Here is a 17,867-nt window from a genome sequence, read left to right as displayed (position 1 = left end):
TTATATCTCATTTTTATCTCTTGATTGAGACACAACATTAAAAATAGTACAATTTGAAATTTTCAACGTGTTGTGATGGCCACCACTTTGACACCACTTTAACTGCCATGGCTAAATGCTATGCAATCCCTGGAGTTGAATAGTCAATAAAACAGAAATAGATGTTTTTTCTGAAACTCCCTGCCTTCTTCCATTATCCAGCAGATATTGGAAATTGGGTGTCTTGTTCCTCTGCCTTTTAAAAATCCAACTTGTACATCTGGCAACTCTCACTCCATGTATTGCTGGAGTCTACCTTGCAGGATCTTGAACATTATTCTCACTCTCTCACACACACACATATATAATCTATATATACTACATACACACGCACACAGTTTTTCCTTCTTTCTCCCTTCCCTTCCTCACTTCCCTTCCACCCTTCCTTCCTTCCCTTTTCCTTCTCTCCTGGGGGATGTTTAGCTGGGATAGAGAGGGAACAAGAGAACCATGTTTTGGGATTTCAAAGGGTGCCCCACTGAGGAGGAGGAGGGGGAAAACTGACTTTCTGCTGCTCTAGAGACAATGGCACAAGGGAGCAATGATTTCAAATGGCAAGGAAAGGGATTTGACTGGAAAGATTAGGAAAAACTTTCTGAGAGTAAGAGCTGTTGGAGAGCAAGAGCTGCTGGAGAGTGACATAGGCTGTCTCAGAGTATGATGGAGCCCCCGGTAGCGCAGTGGGTTAAACTCCTGCATAAAGACCGACAAGTCGCAGGTTCGAATCCGGGGAGAGCGCGGATGAGCTCCCTCTGTCAGCTCCAGCTCCTCATGCGGGGACATGAGAGAAGCCTCCCACAAACATGGTAGCACATCAAAACATCTGGGCGTCCATGCAGACAGCCAATTCTCTCACACCAGAAGCGACTTGCAGTTTCTCAAGTCGCTCCTGACACGACAAAAAAAAAATATGATGGAGGCATTTCCGCAGAGACTGTCTATCGGGAGTGCTTTGATTGTGCCGTCCTGCATGGTAGGGGGTTGGACTGGATGGCCCTTGGGGGTCACTTCCAGCTCTAGGGTTGAGTAGGCAAGATGGGGTCTAATGGATACACTTTTTCTCTCTCATCCACCATCTCATCCTGAGCAAGGCCAACCCTTTTGGGATCCAAATTTTTCTCATCCTTCCTTCATTTTCTGCCTCAGAGCTCCCTCTATCAGCTCCAGCTCCTCATGCGGGGACATGAGAGAAGCCTCCCACAAACATGGTAGCACATCAAAACACCTGGGCATCCATGCAGACAGCCAATTCTCTCACACCAGAAGCGACTTGCAGTTTCTCAAGTCGCTCCAGACACGACAAAAAAATAATATGATGGAGGCATTTCCGCAGATACTGTCTATCGGGAGTGCTTTGATTGTGCCTCCCTGCATGGCAGGGGGGTTGGACTGGATGGCCCTTGAGGGTCTCTTCCAGCTCTAGGGTTGAGTAGACAATATGGGGTCTAATGGATACAATTTTTCTCTCTCATCCACCATCTCATCCTGAGCAAGGCCAACCCTTTTGGGATCCAAATTTTTCTCATCCTTCCTTCATTTTCTGCCTCAGAGCTCCCTCTATCAGCTCCAGCTCCTCATGCGGGGACATGAGAGAAGCCTCCCACAAACATGGTAGCACATCAAAACACCTGGGCATCCATGCAGACAGCCAATTCTCTCACACCAGAAGCGACTTGCAGTTTCTCAAGTCGCTCCAGACACGACAAAAAAATAATATGATGGAGGCATTTCCGCAGATACTGTCTATCGGGAGTGCTTTGATTGTGCCTCCCTGCATGGCAGGGGGGTTGGACTGGATGGCCCTTGAGGGTCTCTTCCAGCTCTAGGGTTGAGTAGACAATATGGGGTCTAATGGATACAATTTTTCTCTCTCATCCACCATCTCATCCTGAGCAAGGCCAACCCTTTTGGGATCCAAATTTTTCTCATCCTTCCTTCATTTTCTGCCTCAGAGCTCCCTCTATCAGCTCCAGCTCCTCATGCGGGGACATGAGAGAAGCCTCCCACAAACATGGTAGCACATCAAAACACCTGGGCATCCATGCAGACAGCCAATTCTCTCACACCAGAAGCGACTTGCAGTTTCTCAAGTCGCTCCAGACACGACAAAAAAATAATATGATGGAGGCATTTCCGCAGATACTGTCTATCGGGAGTGCTTTGATTGTGCCTCCCTGCATGGCAGGGGGGTTGGACTGGATGGCCCTTGAGGGTCTCTTCCAGCTCTAGGGTTGAGTAGACAATATGGGGTCTAATGGATACAATTTTTCTCTCTCATCCACCATCTCATCCTGAGCAAGGCCAACCCTTTTGGGATCCAAATTTTTCTCATCCTTCCTTCATTTTCTGCCTCAGAGCTCCCTCTATCAGCTCCAGCTCCTCATGCGGGGACATGAGAGAAGCCTCCCACAAACATGGTAGCACATCAAAACACCTGGGCATCCATGCAGACAGCCAATTCTCTCACACCAGAAGCGACTTGCAGTTTCTCAAGTCGCTCCAGACACGACAAAAAAATAATATGATGGAGGCATTTCCGCAGATACTGTCTATCGGGAGTGCTTTGATTGTGCCTCCCTGCATGGCAGGGGGGTTGGACTGGATGGCCCTTGAGGGTCTCTTCCAGCTCTAGGGTTGAGTAGACAATATGGGGTCTAATGGATACAATTTTTCTCTCTCATCCACCATCTCATCCTGAGCAAGGCCAACCCTTTTGGGATCCAAATTTTTCTCATCCTTCCTTCATTTTCTGCCTCAGAGCTCCCTCTGTCAGCTCCAGCTCCTCATGCCGGGACATGAGAGAAGCCTCCCACAAGGATGGTAGCACATTAAAACACCTGGGCGTCCATGCAGACAGCCAATTCTCTCTCTTGGGGGTCACTTCCAGCTCTAGGGTTGAGTAGGCAAGATGGGGTCTAATGGATACACTTTTTCTCTCCCACCATCTCATCCTGAACAAGGCCAACCTTTTGAGATCTAAACATTTCCCTTCTTTCCTTCACTTTCTGCTTCGGAAAGAGAAGATGAAGGGGAGAAAGGGGCAGGGAGGGCGCTTGGGGAGGACACCATCCCAATTTTGGCCCCAGGCCTGCCTTGCCTTTGCCTCCATTCTGCTTTCCAAGTGGGAGAGACCATATCCAAACCCCTCCCAAGTCAACAGACGTCATTTGAAAACACCTGACGTCAGGGAGCCATCTCTGGGGATGGGAAGGCGCCCATTCCTCTCTCTCTCTCTCTCTCTCTCGTTGCCTCAAAAGCCCCAGGTGTGGCCCAAGGCGGAATGAAGCGACCACCTTTTCCCTGGTCCACTCCACACGCTTTTACAAGTGGGCGAGCCCAAGTCAACCAAAGGGGTGGGTGGACAGGGTCGCTTCCGGTGCCGCCACTCCTCTCTGCCGCGAACACCCCTCCCTTTACCCCCGCCGATGGTCCCGCCCACTGAAATAGGACTGGACCACTCCCGCCTTTGCCTTCATTCTCTATTTTCCAAGTGGGCGAGACCATATGGAAAGGGAAAGAGAGGGGGGAAAGGAGGGGAATCCGGGTACCCAATGATTGAGGGCTGAGTCTTCTCGGCCAGGGACGCCCCTCCGCCTTGGAAGTGGGCGCGCCTCCCGCCAAGCCCAGCCTGGGAGGCGGAGTCGAGGCTGAGGCGGGGAAGGAGGAGGAGGAGTTGCCGCTCGCTCGCTCGAGGACGGACGCCGGTTGAAGAGGGAGGGAAGGCAGGCAAGGGAGAAGAAGGGCCCCGAGGAGGAGGAGAAGGATGATGAGCGGCGCAGGCTTCGAAGAGGTGAGCTCAAGCACATCCATGACGAGGAAATGTTTCCCTCAGGTCAACATTTCTGTGGAAAGCCAAGGCCGCTAAGGGGGGGGAGGGGGAGGGGGAGGGGGGGCTGTGTTTGGCGCGAGGGAGGCCCCGCCCCTTTCCTCTCCTCGAGCCTCTCCAGGGGGCGTGGCTTCGCAGCCCACCGTCTCGCGCCTTTTTTTTCTCTTCTCCAAAGCCGGCTGGGACTTAGTGCGCATGCGTGGCAGCTCCTCCCTCCTTTTCTTTTCCAGGCGGGAGTCAAGAGTCGAGATAATAATAATAATAATCTATATAAATAAAAATGTAACGTTCGTTTGTGGGATTTAACAGAACTCAAAAATCACTGGGGGGAACTGACACCAAATTTGGACACAAGAAACCCACTAACCCAGTGGTTCTCAACCTGCGGGGGTCACGAGGGGGTGTCAGAGGGGTCGCCAAAGACCATCAGAAAACACAGTATTTTCTGTTGGTCATGAGGGGGGGGGGGTGGAATGTTTGGGTCAATTCTATCATTGGTGAGGTTCAGAATGCTCTTTGATTATAAGTGAACTATACATCCCAGCAACTACAACTCCCAAATGTCAAGGTCTATTCCCCCCAATCTCCACCAGTGTTCACATATGGGCATATTGAGTATTCATGCTAAGTTTGATCCAGATCCATCAAATTGGGATGGTGTTCTCCCCAAGCCCCCTCCCTGCCCTTTTCTCCCCTTCATCTTCTCTTTCCTCACTACCTCTGAGGATGCTTGCCATAGATGCAGGCAAAACGTCAGAAGAAATGCCTCTAGAACATGGCCATATAGCCCGAAAAAACCCACAAGAACCTAGATCCATCATTGTTTGAGTCCACAGTGCTCTCTGGATGTAGTTAAACTACAACTCCAAAACTCAAGGTCAGTGCCCACCAAACCCTTACAGTCTTTTCTGTTAGTTATGTGAGTTCTGTGTGCCATGTTTGGTTCAATTCCATCGTTGGTGGGGTTCAGAATGCTCTTTGATTGTAGGTGAACCCTAATATATCCGAGCAACTACAACTCCCAAATGATAAAATCAATCTCCCTCAACCCCGACAGTATTCAAATTTGTGTGTATTGGGTATTTGTGCCAAATTTGGTCCAGTGCATGAAAATACATCCTGCATATCAGATATTTACATTAGAATTTATAACAGTAGCAAAATTACAGTTATGCAGTAGCAACGAAAATGTTATGGTTGGGGGTCGCCACACATGAGGAACTGTATTAAGGGGTCGTGGCATTAGGAAGGTTGACGAACACTGCACTAACCCAAGGAGTGACCATCACTGCAAAAAAATTGATTTTGTCATTTGGGAGTTGTGGTTGCTGGGATGTATAGTTTACTTACAATCAAAGAGCATTCTGAACTCCACCAATTTGAACGAAACGTGGCATACAGGACTCCCATGACCAACAGAAAACGCTATTACTTAATATTTATTTATTTACTTCACTTGTATACCGCTCTTCTCAGCCATCAGGCGACTCAGAGCGGTTAACAACCAGTATCAACAATACAATACAAAATCATTAATCATTTAAAACAGTAATATCCATTAGTTAACATCAGAACATCAATACAACAAAACAGGAAAACAACAATCCATCACGTCTCATCAACAGAATCAACATCCAATCTCGTTGTCCATTAATCCATATTCCAATAATCAATCAATCAATCGTACTGCTTAGTTGAACACCTGTTCGAAGAGCCAGGTCTTCACTCTCTTCCTGAATACCAATAAGGAGGGGGCTGATCTAATGTCTGTAGGAAGGGCTTAGGAAGGGTTTGGTGGGCATTGACCTTGAGTTTGGGAGTTGTAGTTCACCTACATCCAGAGAGCACTGTGGACTCAAACAATGATGGATCTGGGCTGGATGCGTGGCTGCTCCTCCCTCCTTTTTTCCAGGCGGGAGTGGAGATAACACTCTCCCCTGTCCCTCCTTATTCATCTCCATCTTGGGGGCCATCACACTTAATGAGAGACCTCTTCCCATCTTTTCTGCGAGAGTGTTGTTGGAGAGAGATAACGAGAGATGTCAGTAGACGAGGCAGTGGTCCAACTTGGGCCCTCTAGATGTTTTGGACTTCATCTCCCACAAGTCCAAAACGTCTGGAGGGCCCAAGTTGGCCCATTGCCTGGTCCATAGCTTAATAACAGTATAAGGCAGTGTTTCTCAACCTGGGGGTTGGGACCCCTGGAGGGGTCGCCAAAGGCAATCCGAAGACACAGTATTTTCTGTTGGACATGAAAGTTCTGTGCGGGAAGTTTGGCCCAATTCATTGGTGTGGTTCAGAATGTTCTTTGATTGTAGGTGAACTATACATCCCAGCAACTACAACTCCCAAAAGTCAAGGTCTATTTTCCCCAGGCTCCACCAGTGTTGACATTTGGGCATATTGAGTATTCGTGTAAAGTTTGGTCCAGATCCATCATTGTTTGAGTCCACAGTGATCTCTGGATGTATGTGAACTACAACTCCAAAACCAAAGGACACTGCCCACCAAACCCTTCCAGTATTTTCTGTTTGTCATGGGAGTTCTGTGTGCCAAGTTTGGTTCAATTCCATTGTTGGTGGGGTTCAGAATGCTCTATGATTGTAAGTGAACTATAAATCCCAGCAACTACAACTCCCAAAATCAATTTTTTGGAGTGAAGGACATACATTGGGTTGTTAGGTGTCTTCTGTCCAAATTTGGTATCAATTCGTCCAGTGGTTTTTGTGTTCTGTGAATACCACAAACGGACATTACATTTTTATTTATATAGATGTGTGTGTGTGTGCAGACACACATATGTATATACATATACACAAATATATACACACACATATATGCATATATGAACACACAACACATATACACAGACTGGGCCACAGCAACACATATACATATGTGTGTACATGTAATCTATATAAATAAAAATGTAATGTTCGTTTGTGGGATTAACAGAACTCAAAAATCACTGGGCGAATTGACACCAAATTTGGCCACAAGAAACCCACTAACCCAAGGAGTGACCATCACTCAAAAAAAAATGATTTTGTCATTTGGGAGTTGTGGTTGCTGGGATTTATAGTTTACTTACAATCAAAGAGTATTCTGAACTCCACCAATGATGACATTTGAACCAAACGTGGCATACAGGACTCCCATGACCAACAGAAAACACTAGAAGGGTTTGGTGGGCATTGACCTTGAGTTTGGGAGTTGTAGTTCACCTACATCCAGAGAGCACTGTGGAATCAAACAATGATGGATCTGGGCTGGATGCGTGGCTGCTCCTCCCTCCTTTTTTCCAGGCGGGAGTCGAGATAAAAGTCGAGATAACGCTCTCCCCTGTCCCTCCTTATTCATCTCCATCTTGGGGGCCATCAGACTTCATAGAATCATAGAATAATAGAATCAAAGAGTTAGAAGAGACTTCATGGGCCGTCCAGTCCAACCCCATTCTGCCAAGAAGAAGGAATATTGCATTCAAATCACCCCTGACAGATGGCCATGCAGCCTCTGTTTAAAAGCTTCCAAAGAAGGAGCCTCCACCACACTCCGGGGCAGAGAGTTCCACTGCTGAACAGCTCTCACAGTCAGGAAGTTCTTCCTCATGTTCAGATGGAATCTCCTTTCTTGTAGTTTGAAGCCATTGTTCCGCGTCCTAGTCTCCAAGGAATCAGAAAACAAGCTTGCTCCCTCCTCCCTGTGGCTTCCTTTCACATATTTATACATGGCTATCATATCTCCTCTCAGCCTTCTCTTCTTCAGGCTAAACATGCCCAGCTCCTTAAGCCTCTCCTCATAGGGCTTGTTCTCCAGACCCTTGATCATTTTAGTCGCCCTCCTCTGGACACATTCCAGCTTGTCAATATCTCCCTTGAATTGTGGTGCCCAGAATTGGACACAATATTCCAGGTGTGGTCTAACCAAAGCGGAATAGAGGGGTAGCATGACTTCCCTAGATCTAGACACTATGCTCCTATTGATGCAGGCCAAAATCCCATTGGCTTTTTTTGCCGCCACATCACATTGTTGGCTCATGTTTAACTTGTTGTCCACAAGGATTCCAAGATCTTTTTCACACGTACTGCTCTCGAGCCAGGCATTGTCCCCCATTCTGACATTTTGCCTGCATCTGTGGCAAGGATCCTTGCCGCAGATGCAGGCAAAATGTCGGGAGAGAATGCTTCTAGAACATGGCCATAAACCCTGGAAAACTTACAACAGCCCAGTGATTCCGGCCATGAAAGCCTTCCACAATAAAATGTATACATTTCTTCCCTTCCTTCCTCCAAGGGCTCCTGGGGTGAAAATGATTATTTATTTATCGTGTCGGAAGCGAGTTGAGGGTTCAGTTAAAATGAATTTTAAAAACACAAAGATTTTTTTAAAAATAACTTGGCATGATGCTCAATGTCCTTTTACCAGAAGCTGGCCATTCAGAGTGCCTCTGGCATCTCTGTGAGAAGGTCCTTCATTGTGCATGTAGTAGGGCTCAGGTTGCATTGTAGTAGATGAGTGTTTCTCAACCTGGGGTCGGGACCCCTGTGGGGGGTCGCGAGGGGGTTTCAGAGGGATCTCCAAAGACGATTGGAAAAATATATTTCTGATGGTCTTAGGAACTCCTTTGGCAGAGAAAGCTGAAGATCTCTCCGCTTGTCCTTCTCTTCTCCATACTCGCATGTTGTGGACTCCACTTTGTAGCTCCATTTCTTAAGGTTAGCTCTGCATCTTGTGGTGCCAGAGCGCAGCCTGAGAGAAGCCTCCCCACAGGATCGTGACACATCTGGGCATCCCCTGGGTAACATCTAGACAGCTGATTCTCTCACACCAGAAGCGACTTGCAGCATGCAACCAAACAAACAAACAAAGATGATAATGACTCTTGAGAGTCTCCCCCCCCCCCCCCCCCCTTTGAAACCCTTGCAGTGTCTGAATCTGTCTCTGTGAATGAGATTATGTTCAGTTTGAACTGAGGTTGATGATGGGGATCATGATCAGGCATATAAGAAATATGGGAATGTGGAGATTTTCCTGGCCTTCCTGTTGCTTTCTGAAAAGGCAACTGTCTCCTGAATGAAAGCGAAAGCAGCTTCCTTGGTCCCAAGCTTTTTACAGTTCTTTCAACTGGAATAAAGGTATTTTGTCAGAGGGCAAAAGAACATGAGGCCCTGCAGCTGTTGCTTTTAGATTGCACTTCCCTTGCCCCTCCTATTTGGCTTTATTGCCTGGAACTGATTAAAAATAAAATCCTAAAAGAATAAGGTAAGTGAGGCATTTTTCAGAATTTGACCATTAGCTCTGTATAAGCAATAAGCTTGCTTTCAGGCCAGTTGCCGTTTGTTCTGCCACTCTTTCCTCATGCCTGATCTTATTATTATTATTAAACTTTATTTATACCCCTCCACCATCTCCCCTCAGGGACTCGGGGCGCCTAACATGAAGCCAAGCCCAAACGAATAACAGTAAACAAATAAAATACATACAGCAAATAATAATTTACATTAAAATCAAAATAGAAATTAAAATACAATAAAATAAAATAAAACAATAACATACAAACAATAAAAGGAGATAAACATAATGGAAGCCAACCACAAAAAAAGCGCACCTTGAGTCAAGAGGTGGACAAGAGGATCATATAACATAAAAATAGGATTAGGGATCTTGCAGGAATAGCTTCTGTGCACTCTTTACACTTGTAGTGATGATCTTGTGGGTGCTGAGGGAGAAAGGAAGGAATTGTGTTTTATCTGTGTTGTCAAAGGCTTCCATGGCTGGAATTACTGGGTTGCTGTGAGTTTTCCGAGTTGTATGGCGATGTTCCAGAAGCATTCCCTCCTGATGTTTTGCCCACATCTGTAACAGGCATCCTCAGAGATTGAGGGGTCTGTTTATATACCTGTGGAATTGATCACAGTGCTATTCAGTGCTAATCAAAGTGCTTAATTGCAGCATTCACACTTGCCTTCAGCAGACAAGACTTCTTTCTCCCACTCTGGACATCATTCCCCAGATATATAAACCCCACTTGCCTAGTTCCCAACAGAACCCTCAACCTCTGAGGATGCCTGCCATAGATGCGGGCGAAACGCCAGGAGAGAATGCTTCTGAAACGTGGCCATACAGCCCGGAAAACTCACAGCAACAAGGTGTTTTATCTCTTGTTAAGTTTTATATAGCTTGAATAGCACCGGTTCCTTTTCCATGCAGGTGTTTGTGGGGGTCATGTGTGTCTTTCTTGTGGTGGTAAACAAGCCTCCTTTAAGGAGTCCATTCCTTGTGAAGAGAGGGAAGCCCTGGCCTGTGATCCTTGGTTCTGAGTAGTTGCCATGGGATGCTTAGATAAGGGGGAGGATAGCAGTCCTGTTCCTTGTTATGACTGGAATTTGATCTGCTGCTGCTTCTCTTTGTCTGCAGCAAAACTGTGCCTTGTTTTCTATGCTGGGATAAACCATCCATCGGGAACTGCTTTGACATTTCCGTGCTATTATCGAAAATGGAATAGCATTGTTATCATAATCAAGTAGCAAGAGAATTCCTTTCCTAGGAGATTAAACCAATTCACTTCCCTTAAGGGCCTTGAAGCAAATACGATGGCAAAATTGGTCTCTTTCTGTGACTGTTTCAGTAACTTCATGTATTGCTGGTTAGATTAAGTTTCAGTAACCATAACTTCACCTGTGTAGGCTTAAGGCAGGGAAGGGGAGAGCACTGTGCATTAGTGGGTTTGACACATTTTGTATATTGAGGGCTCTGAATTCAGTTTTTGACCAAGTGGTCCTTGGTCAAAAAAAGATTGGGAACCACTAGAGTTGGTGAAGACTTGTAAAAAATTGCTGTTAGATAAAAATGGTAGCCCAACAGAACGATTCAATAAAAGACAACTTCATGTGTTTCAACAGCATACTTTGTGTTTTGACTGGGAACGGTCCCATCCTAGGAGTTGTTGATAAAATTGCAAATGTTGGGTTTAGAACAGTGGTTCCCAGTCTGTGGTCCACAAGAACAAAAATATGGTTTGCAACCTTTACTACTACACAGTTGCCTCGAAAACACATGAAAGGAGAGTGACTAGTCTCGCAAAACCCTCTTATTGTGCCGAGGCAACGGGGATGTTGGGAGGGGAGAGGCTGACTACCCATGAAATACTACTACTACCACATCGGCTTTAGATTATTAAACATGGTTTTTCTGTGGGCAAGCAGATGGCATATATTCTGTATCAGAAACTAGAGCTGATGTGGTCTATCCAGTGCAATTTTCTGAATCAACACCCCAAATAATCAAACCGAATCTAAAGTTGACCAAAAACTGATTCGTAACCCTTTTGGTACTAATGTTGGAGAGTGGTCGCTGGTCCAAGTGGTTGCTGGTCAAAAAAAGGTTGGGAACCATTGTCTTAGAGAGATTCCATAACATCAGCCTATGGCAGTTTAAAGTGGTGTCAAATCGCATTAATATTTCATTTAGATCATTAATGCCCAACCTGTCCGTGAACTACCAGTGGTCTGCAAGAACTAAATAAAGGTCCATGGCGTCACTGTTACTTTACCATTGCAATGAGCGTGACTTGTCTCATGAAACCACCTTATAGTGCCAAGGCTTATTAAATATGGTTTTCTGTAGGCAAGCAGATGACGACTACTAGATGGCATATGTTCTGAGAGCTGATGTGGTCTATCCAGTGCAATTTTCTGAATCAACACTCCAAATAACCAAACCGAATCTAAAGTTGACCAAAAAATGATTCATAACCCTTTTGGTACTAATGTTGGAGAGTGGTCCCTGGTCAAAAAAAGGTTGGGAACCCCTGGTTTAGAAACAGTGAGAGCTGCCTTTGCAGGTGTGTAGGTGTCAGTAGTCCTGGAGGCTGTCTTTTGCAAGTATTAGACTTTATTATGGTGGTTTAAAAGAAATGCTTCCAGCTCCAATTACCCTGCAATTAAATTATAAAATTAGAAAACCAGGACAGTAAATAAAGAGCAACACTCAAAAAGCAGGGGACTTCCAGACAAGAATCAATTAGGGCCAATTAATACCTCCAAACAAAGGATCCCCAGGCAGCAATCAGGCAGACTTTGAAGCTGCAAGGCCATTAAATGCAAATTGAGGTGGCCAATTGCAACATTCACATTTGCTTCAATCAGACATTTCTTTCTTCCGCTCTGGACATTTCACAGATATATAAGCCTCACTTGCCTACTTTCCAACAGACCTCTTAACCTCTGAGGATGCCTGTCATAGATGTGGGTGAAACATCAGGAGATAATGCTTCTGGAATATGGCCAGACAGCCCAGAAAACTCACAGCAAACCAAATTATAAATGATTTGTGTAATTTAATTACAACACACATTCTAATCTGTACGTCTCTGTGTTTTTATAGCCACCACAGAAAAGACAACGAACTGTAGAAGATTTCAATCAGTTCTGCACCTTTGTGCTAGCCTATGCAGGCTACATCCCATATCCAAATGAGGTAAGATGACTTAAGAGTTCACCACTGATGGGGATGAATGTCTGTTCTGTTCTCGCTTTATGTTGTAGGTGCTGACGACCCCATTTCCTTCCAGTCTGAATGTTGTGAAATGCCCTAGAAGTCACCATTACTTTTTATTTCCTTTTCTAGAATGAGCCATGGCCCCACAGAGGTAACATGAGCCCCCAAAACAGCACAGGCAGCACCCAGGATGGTGACAGCTGGACCTCCTCCCAGTCCTGTGACTCCCAGGCCCTCTCTGACGATGGAGGAAGTAGGAACGCCACATGCAAAGGATCCGGAGATCTATTCCTCAGCTACTCTGGTATTTCCAGTAGCTTCTGCACAAGCCGACCTCAACAAACAAAGAAAAGGAAGCCATCCACAAAAAAGCGCAGCTTGAGTCAAGAGGTGGACAAGAGGATCATGCAGATAGATTTTAAGGACCTGAAACAGGAAAAGACTGAACACACAGAGGAGGAGATTCATGGAAAAGTAGGAGAGCTTGAATCCAGTCTCCCAAGGGAAGCACTCCAGCCTAAATCTCTCCTGGAGCAATACATAAAGGAAAATAACTGGGCCCCTGAAGTTCAGGCAGCTGAGAAATCTGAGCAGCAGGACATATGCAAGGAAGAAAGAGTCGGTCCGTCCTGTTGGAACAGTATAGAGCAAGGCAGTGAGGAAGAACTCAGCCAAGATGGCTCCCACATTGATAGTAAGTGTGCAAATAATTAAAACTACAATACCCAGTGTTGGCCTGTTTAGCCCAAGAACTGTTTATTCTTATGCAGTAGCTCCCCTAAGATTACCAGACAGCTTTGAACATGTGCATGAGGGAAGAGATATGAGTGATGTTCAGGTTTCATTCAATCTTAATCTCAAAGTGTCATGTAACACGGGAGTTCTAATAAGACTGACAATAATTGTTCGTGAGGCTTGGTTGGCACAGAGTGAATAGAGCAGTCAGGTTCAGAATATGAACACCGATGTGATTATTCCTATTTACATGGTCTTCTTTCTTCTTTCTTTCTCTGAAGCATCATGTGAGGAGTTTACCGGACCTTCAGACACCAAAACAGATGGTAAGTAGAAATTCTATCCAGTCGTACTGCTATCTTCCAGTAAGATGTATTTTGCCTGTATTGAATTTCATGGGTGATGTTGTGAGGCAACATGCTAGATCAGGTATGGGTAAACTCAGGCCGGATGTAGCCCCTTGGGCTCTTTCCTCAGGTGTTCCTCCCACTATCCTATCCTTCCTTCCTCCACTCTTTCCTTCCTTCTTTCCTCCATCCCTCCCTCCCTCCCTCTTTCTCCCTTCCTCCTTCCTTCCCTTCTACCCTTTCATCCTTCCTTCTTTTCCTTTTTCCTCCCTCCTGCCCTCTCTTTCTCCTTCCTTCCTTCCTTCCTTTTTGTCTTTCCTTCCTCCCTCTATTTCCTTCCACCCTTCCTTCTCTTCTTCCCTTTCTTTTTTCCTTCTCTTTCCTTCCTCCTTCACTACCTTCTTTCCCTCCCTCCCTCTTTCTTCCTTCCTACCCTTTTACACTTTTGTCCTTCCTTCTTTCCCTTTTTCTTCCCTCCTGCCCTCTCTCTTTCACCTTCCTTCATTCCCTCCCTTTTGTCTGTTCTACCTCCCTCCATTTCCTTCCTTCCTTCTCTTCCTCCTTTTCTTTTTTCCTTCTCTCTTTCCTTCCTCCTTCCCTCCCTCTTCCTTCCTACCCTTTTACACTTTTGTCCTTAATTCTTTCCCTCTTTCCCCTCCTTTCCTCTCTTATACATGCCTCCCTTCTCTTTTTCTTTCTTCTTTTCCTCCATTCCCTTCCACACTTCTTTCCTTCTCTTCCTTCTCTCTCTTTCCTCCTTCCATCCTCTTTCTCCTTCTCTCCTTCCTTCCCTTCTACCCTTTCATCCTTCTGTCTTTCCTCCCTCCTGCCCTCTCTCTTTTTCTCCTTCCTTTCTTCCTTCCTTTTGTTTTCCTCCCTCCCTCCATTCTCTTCAACTCTTTCATCCTTCTCTTCCTTCCTTCCTTCTCTTTTCCCTTCCTCCTGGGAGATGTTTAGCTGGAAGAAGGGAAGGTAGAGAGGGAACATGAGAATCATGTTTCAAGATTTCAAAGGGTGTCCCATTGAGGAAGAGGGGGGAACAGACTTTCTGCTGCTCTAGAGACCAGGGCACAAGGGAGCAATGTTTTCAAATGGCGGGAAAAGAGATTCGACAAAAAAAATATTAGGAACACCTTCCTGAGAGTAAGAGCTGTTGAAGAGTGGTATAGGCTGCCTTGGAGTGTGGTGTATTCTTCTTCTCTGGAGGCTTTTCCGCAGAGGCTGTCTCTTGGGAGTGCTTTGATTGTGCCTTCTTGCATGGCAGGGGGTTGAACTGGATGGCCCTTGGGGGTCTTTTCTAGCTCTGGGATTCCAGATCAGGAGTAGGCAATATGGGGTCTCATGGATACACTTTTTCTCTCCCATCCACCATCTCATCCTGACCAAGGCCAACCCTTTTGGGATCCAAATGTTTCCAATCTTTCCTTCACTTTCTGCTTCTGTAAGAGAAGAGGAAGGGGAGGATGGGGCAGGGAGGAGGCTTGGGGAGAACCCCCCCCCCCCGGCCTGCCCACCATGCGGCCCCCAAGTCAGAAAGTTTTCCCATGCCTATATTAAAGCAATAAAGAATCACAATTCTTACAAGAATTAGTACTGAAGGCTTTAATAATCAGTTACATGTAAAAACAACTTAGGCCAGTGTTTCTCAACCTTCCTAATGCTGCGACCCCCTAATACAGTTTGTCATGTTGTAGTGACCCCCAATCATAACATTATTTTCGTTGCTACTTCATCACTGTAATTTTGGTACTGTTATGAATCGTCATGTAAACATCTGACATACGGGATGTATTTTCCTTCAATGAACCAAATTTGGCACAAATACTTGATACATTCAAATTTGAATACTGGTGGGGTTGGGGGGGGTGGTATTTTGACATTTTGGGGTTGTAGTTGTAGGGATTTATAGTTCACCTACAATCAAAGAGCATTCTGAACTCCACCAACAATGGAATTGAACCAAACTTGGCACACAGAACTCCTGTGACCAACAGAAAATACTGGAAGGGTCTGTTGGGCATTCACCTTGAGTTTTGGAGTTGTAGTTCAACTACATCCAGAGAGCACTGTGGACTCAAACAATGATGGATCTGAACCAAAGCTGGCATGAATATTCAATAGGCCAAAATGTGAACACTGGTGGAGTTTGGGGGAAATAGACCTTGACATTTGGGAGTTGTAATTGCTGGGATTTATAGTTCACCTACAATCAAAGAACATTCTGAATCCCATCGAGAGATTCAGAATGTTCTTTGGAGTTTGATTCAGAATGTTCTGGTGGAGTTTGGGGGAAATAGACCTTGACATTTGGGAGTTGTAATTGCTGGGATTTATAGTTCACCTACAATCAAAGAACATTCTGAATCCCATCGAGAGAATTGTTTCAGATGGTCTTTGGTAACCCTTTTGACACCCCTTCATGACCCCTCCAGGGGTCCCAACCCCCAGGTTGGGAAACACTGACTTAGGCTCTGTTTTCAACCCTGTGTTGCTTTCCTTTGCAGAGGACGATGCCTGGGATCTCATCACTTGCTTCTGCTTAAAGCCTTTTGCTGGGAGGCCTATGATAGAGTGCAACGAGTGTGCCACTTGGATCCACCTCTCATGCGCCAAAATACGCAAATCCAACGTGCCTGACATCTTCATCTGCCAACGATGCCGAGACGCGAAGCAGGAGATTCGGCGCTCCAACAGAGCCCGCACCATCCCTCGCAAGCGCTTCTGCGACTGACTTTGGTACGGGGGGTGGGTGGGATCTCTTTAGACATGGACTGAATCCCTGTTGGCAAGACAATCAATATGCAGCCACTTCGCTAAGGGACAGGCAAGGCCCCCCTGCTTCTCCAAGTCAGTAATACACCTGTACATGTCTTATGTGAGACCGTGCGGGGGGAGAGGGGCACATGATGTCCCCTTCTTGAAAGGCCCGTGAACTGTGCTGTTGGGATCTCAGGGTGTCCCTAGAGCAACAAATGCAAAGGTACCTGGCAGACCAAAGTTTTGCACTGGTTTGGTGGATTCCAGTGCACGATGCACTAAGTCGGCCAGCAGCCTTTTGCCCTTGTGCAGATGTGAGTTGGTGCCTTTCCTCAGCAAACTAGTAGGAGTTGTCTCACACTGAGTCCTGTGTATGAGTAGCTGCTCAGACTCTAGTTTTGTGCCCTCAGTTCTTATTTTTATCCCAGTGCTGTACTTCTCTTTTGAAAGAGTTGAGCTTTAGGGACCCTTTTACAGAAGTAAAGCACCTGCTAAAGAGGGCAGTTGTTTTCATGGGGCAACTGACTTCAAATTGGTACTAGCTGTGGTCATTGTCCCTTATTCTTTTGATGAGCCTGTCTTATTGGCGACCTAGCTGTTCCAGGCCTTGGTCAGGCTAGTTACTAATGGGAGAGGAATGGCAATACTCATTTAATGTAAATATTTTGTATACAGATTCCTTAGAATATGTCCCAAGTGTTCCTGTTCCCCACACACCCAGGAATTGCAGTTGCACTAGTGTCTTATTTGAATGGAATGCAGGAGTTGACGAAAGAGACCAAAGCTGTTCATGGTTAGAGGTGCTGGTGACTGCTTCAGAAGTGTTAGGATCTGAATATTTGGAGTCATAAGAAAGCTAGAGGTATGGCAGTGAGCTGCGCTGAAGAAGCAGATTGGGTCCTGCTTTTGTTTTCAAGCTGCTTTCTCGTTGCTAAAGAGGTTTGCTAGTCGCCAGAGGTGATATTTGGGGATTGCTAAAGGAAAGCGACCTGTCTACTATGCAAAATTATTTGTTTTTGGGGATGCCATGCCAGCAAACTACTGCTTGTTTTGGAGAGAAGACGGGTCTACTTGCACTCCGCACCCAGTCCGCTGAACCTCTTCAATTTGACCCACGTGCCTTCTTTATCACACCTCTCTTGCACACACCACCACACCTTTGGCCATCCTTTTAACCATACCCCTGTTTTCATTGTATGAGGGATTTGCAGTGGCTTGAGATCCATCTCATCCTATTAAGGAGGACAGGCCGCTCTCTTGTCATGCTGTAGGAAGAATTTGGAAAGCTACACCATGATCCAATCGGAAGCCCCTTTCCCCTTGAAGCGTTTACACTTTTATAGTTAGTCACTTTCTATTATAAAGATGTATGTAGTATATTCTGGTCTTTGTCCTGTGCTGAGTGTCTGGAGTGATATGTATAGAATAAAAGTACTTTGAAACAGTTGTGCTTTTTTTATTTTGGTGCAAAGCTCATGAAGCCAATTGGGATTCAGTTATTATAGCTGAAAAGAGGACAAAATGTAGGCAGATAAAGGTAAGTCCAGTCATGTCTGACTCTGGGGTGTGGTGCTCATCTCCATTTCTAAGCCGAAGAGCCAGCATTGTCCGTAGACACCTTCAAGGTCATGTGGCCGGCATGACTGCATGGAGCGCCGTTATCT

The 17,867-nt window shown here is 45.8% G+C and overlaps 1 protein-coding gene across 1 annotated transcript; it reads left to right on the top strand.

Moving 5' to 3' along the window:
* Positions 1–3,664: 3,664 nt before the first annotated feature.
* PHF13 (PHD finger protein 13) lies at positions 3,665–17,647 on the top strand. Its single transcript, XM_060767410.2, has 5 exons — positions 3,665–3,829; positions 12,251–12,343; positions 12,494–13,058; positions 13,381–13,425; positions 15,951–17,647. The coding sequence occupies exons 1-5, from the start codon at positions 3,803–3,805 to the stop codon at positions 16,175–16,177; spliced, it is 957 nt and encodes a 318-aa protein (XP_060623393.2). The 5' UTR covers positions 3,665–3,802; the 3' UTR covers positions 16,178–17,647.
* The last annotated feature ends 220 nt before the right edge of the window (positions 17,648–17,867 follow it).

This window comes from Anolis sagrei, chromosome 3, assembly GCF_037176765.1.
Source record: "Anolis sagrei isolate rAnoSag1 chromosome 3, rAnoSag1.mat, whole genome shotgun sequence".
Classification (NCBI taxonomy): Eukaryota; Metazoa; Chordata; class Lepidosauria; order Squamata; family Dactyloidae; genus Anolis; species Anolis sagrei.
Note: the sequence above shows the minus strand (reverse complement) of the source record. Positions and strands in the feature narration are given on the sequence as shown.

What these genes read in the sequence shown, in the direction of transcription:
- PHF13 (XM_060767410.2), top strand. Translation starts at nt 3,803, where the DNA reads ATGATGAGCGGCGCAGGCTTCGAAGAG. An exon ending in AGATGGCTCCCACATTGATA is followed by an intron (nt 13,059 to 13,380) that starts GTAAGTGTGCAA and finishes CTTTCTCTGAAG; the next exon opens with CATCATGTGAGGAGTTTACC. An exon ending in TTCAGACACCAAAACAGATG is followed by an intron (nt 13,426 to 15,950) that starts GTAAGTAGAAAT and finishes TTTCCTTTGCAG; the next exon opens with AGGACGATGCCTGGGATCTC.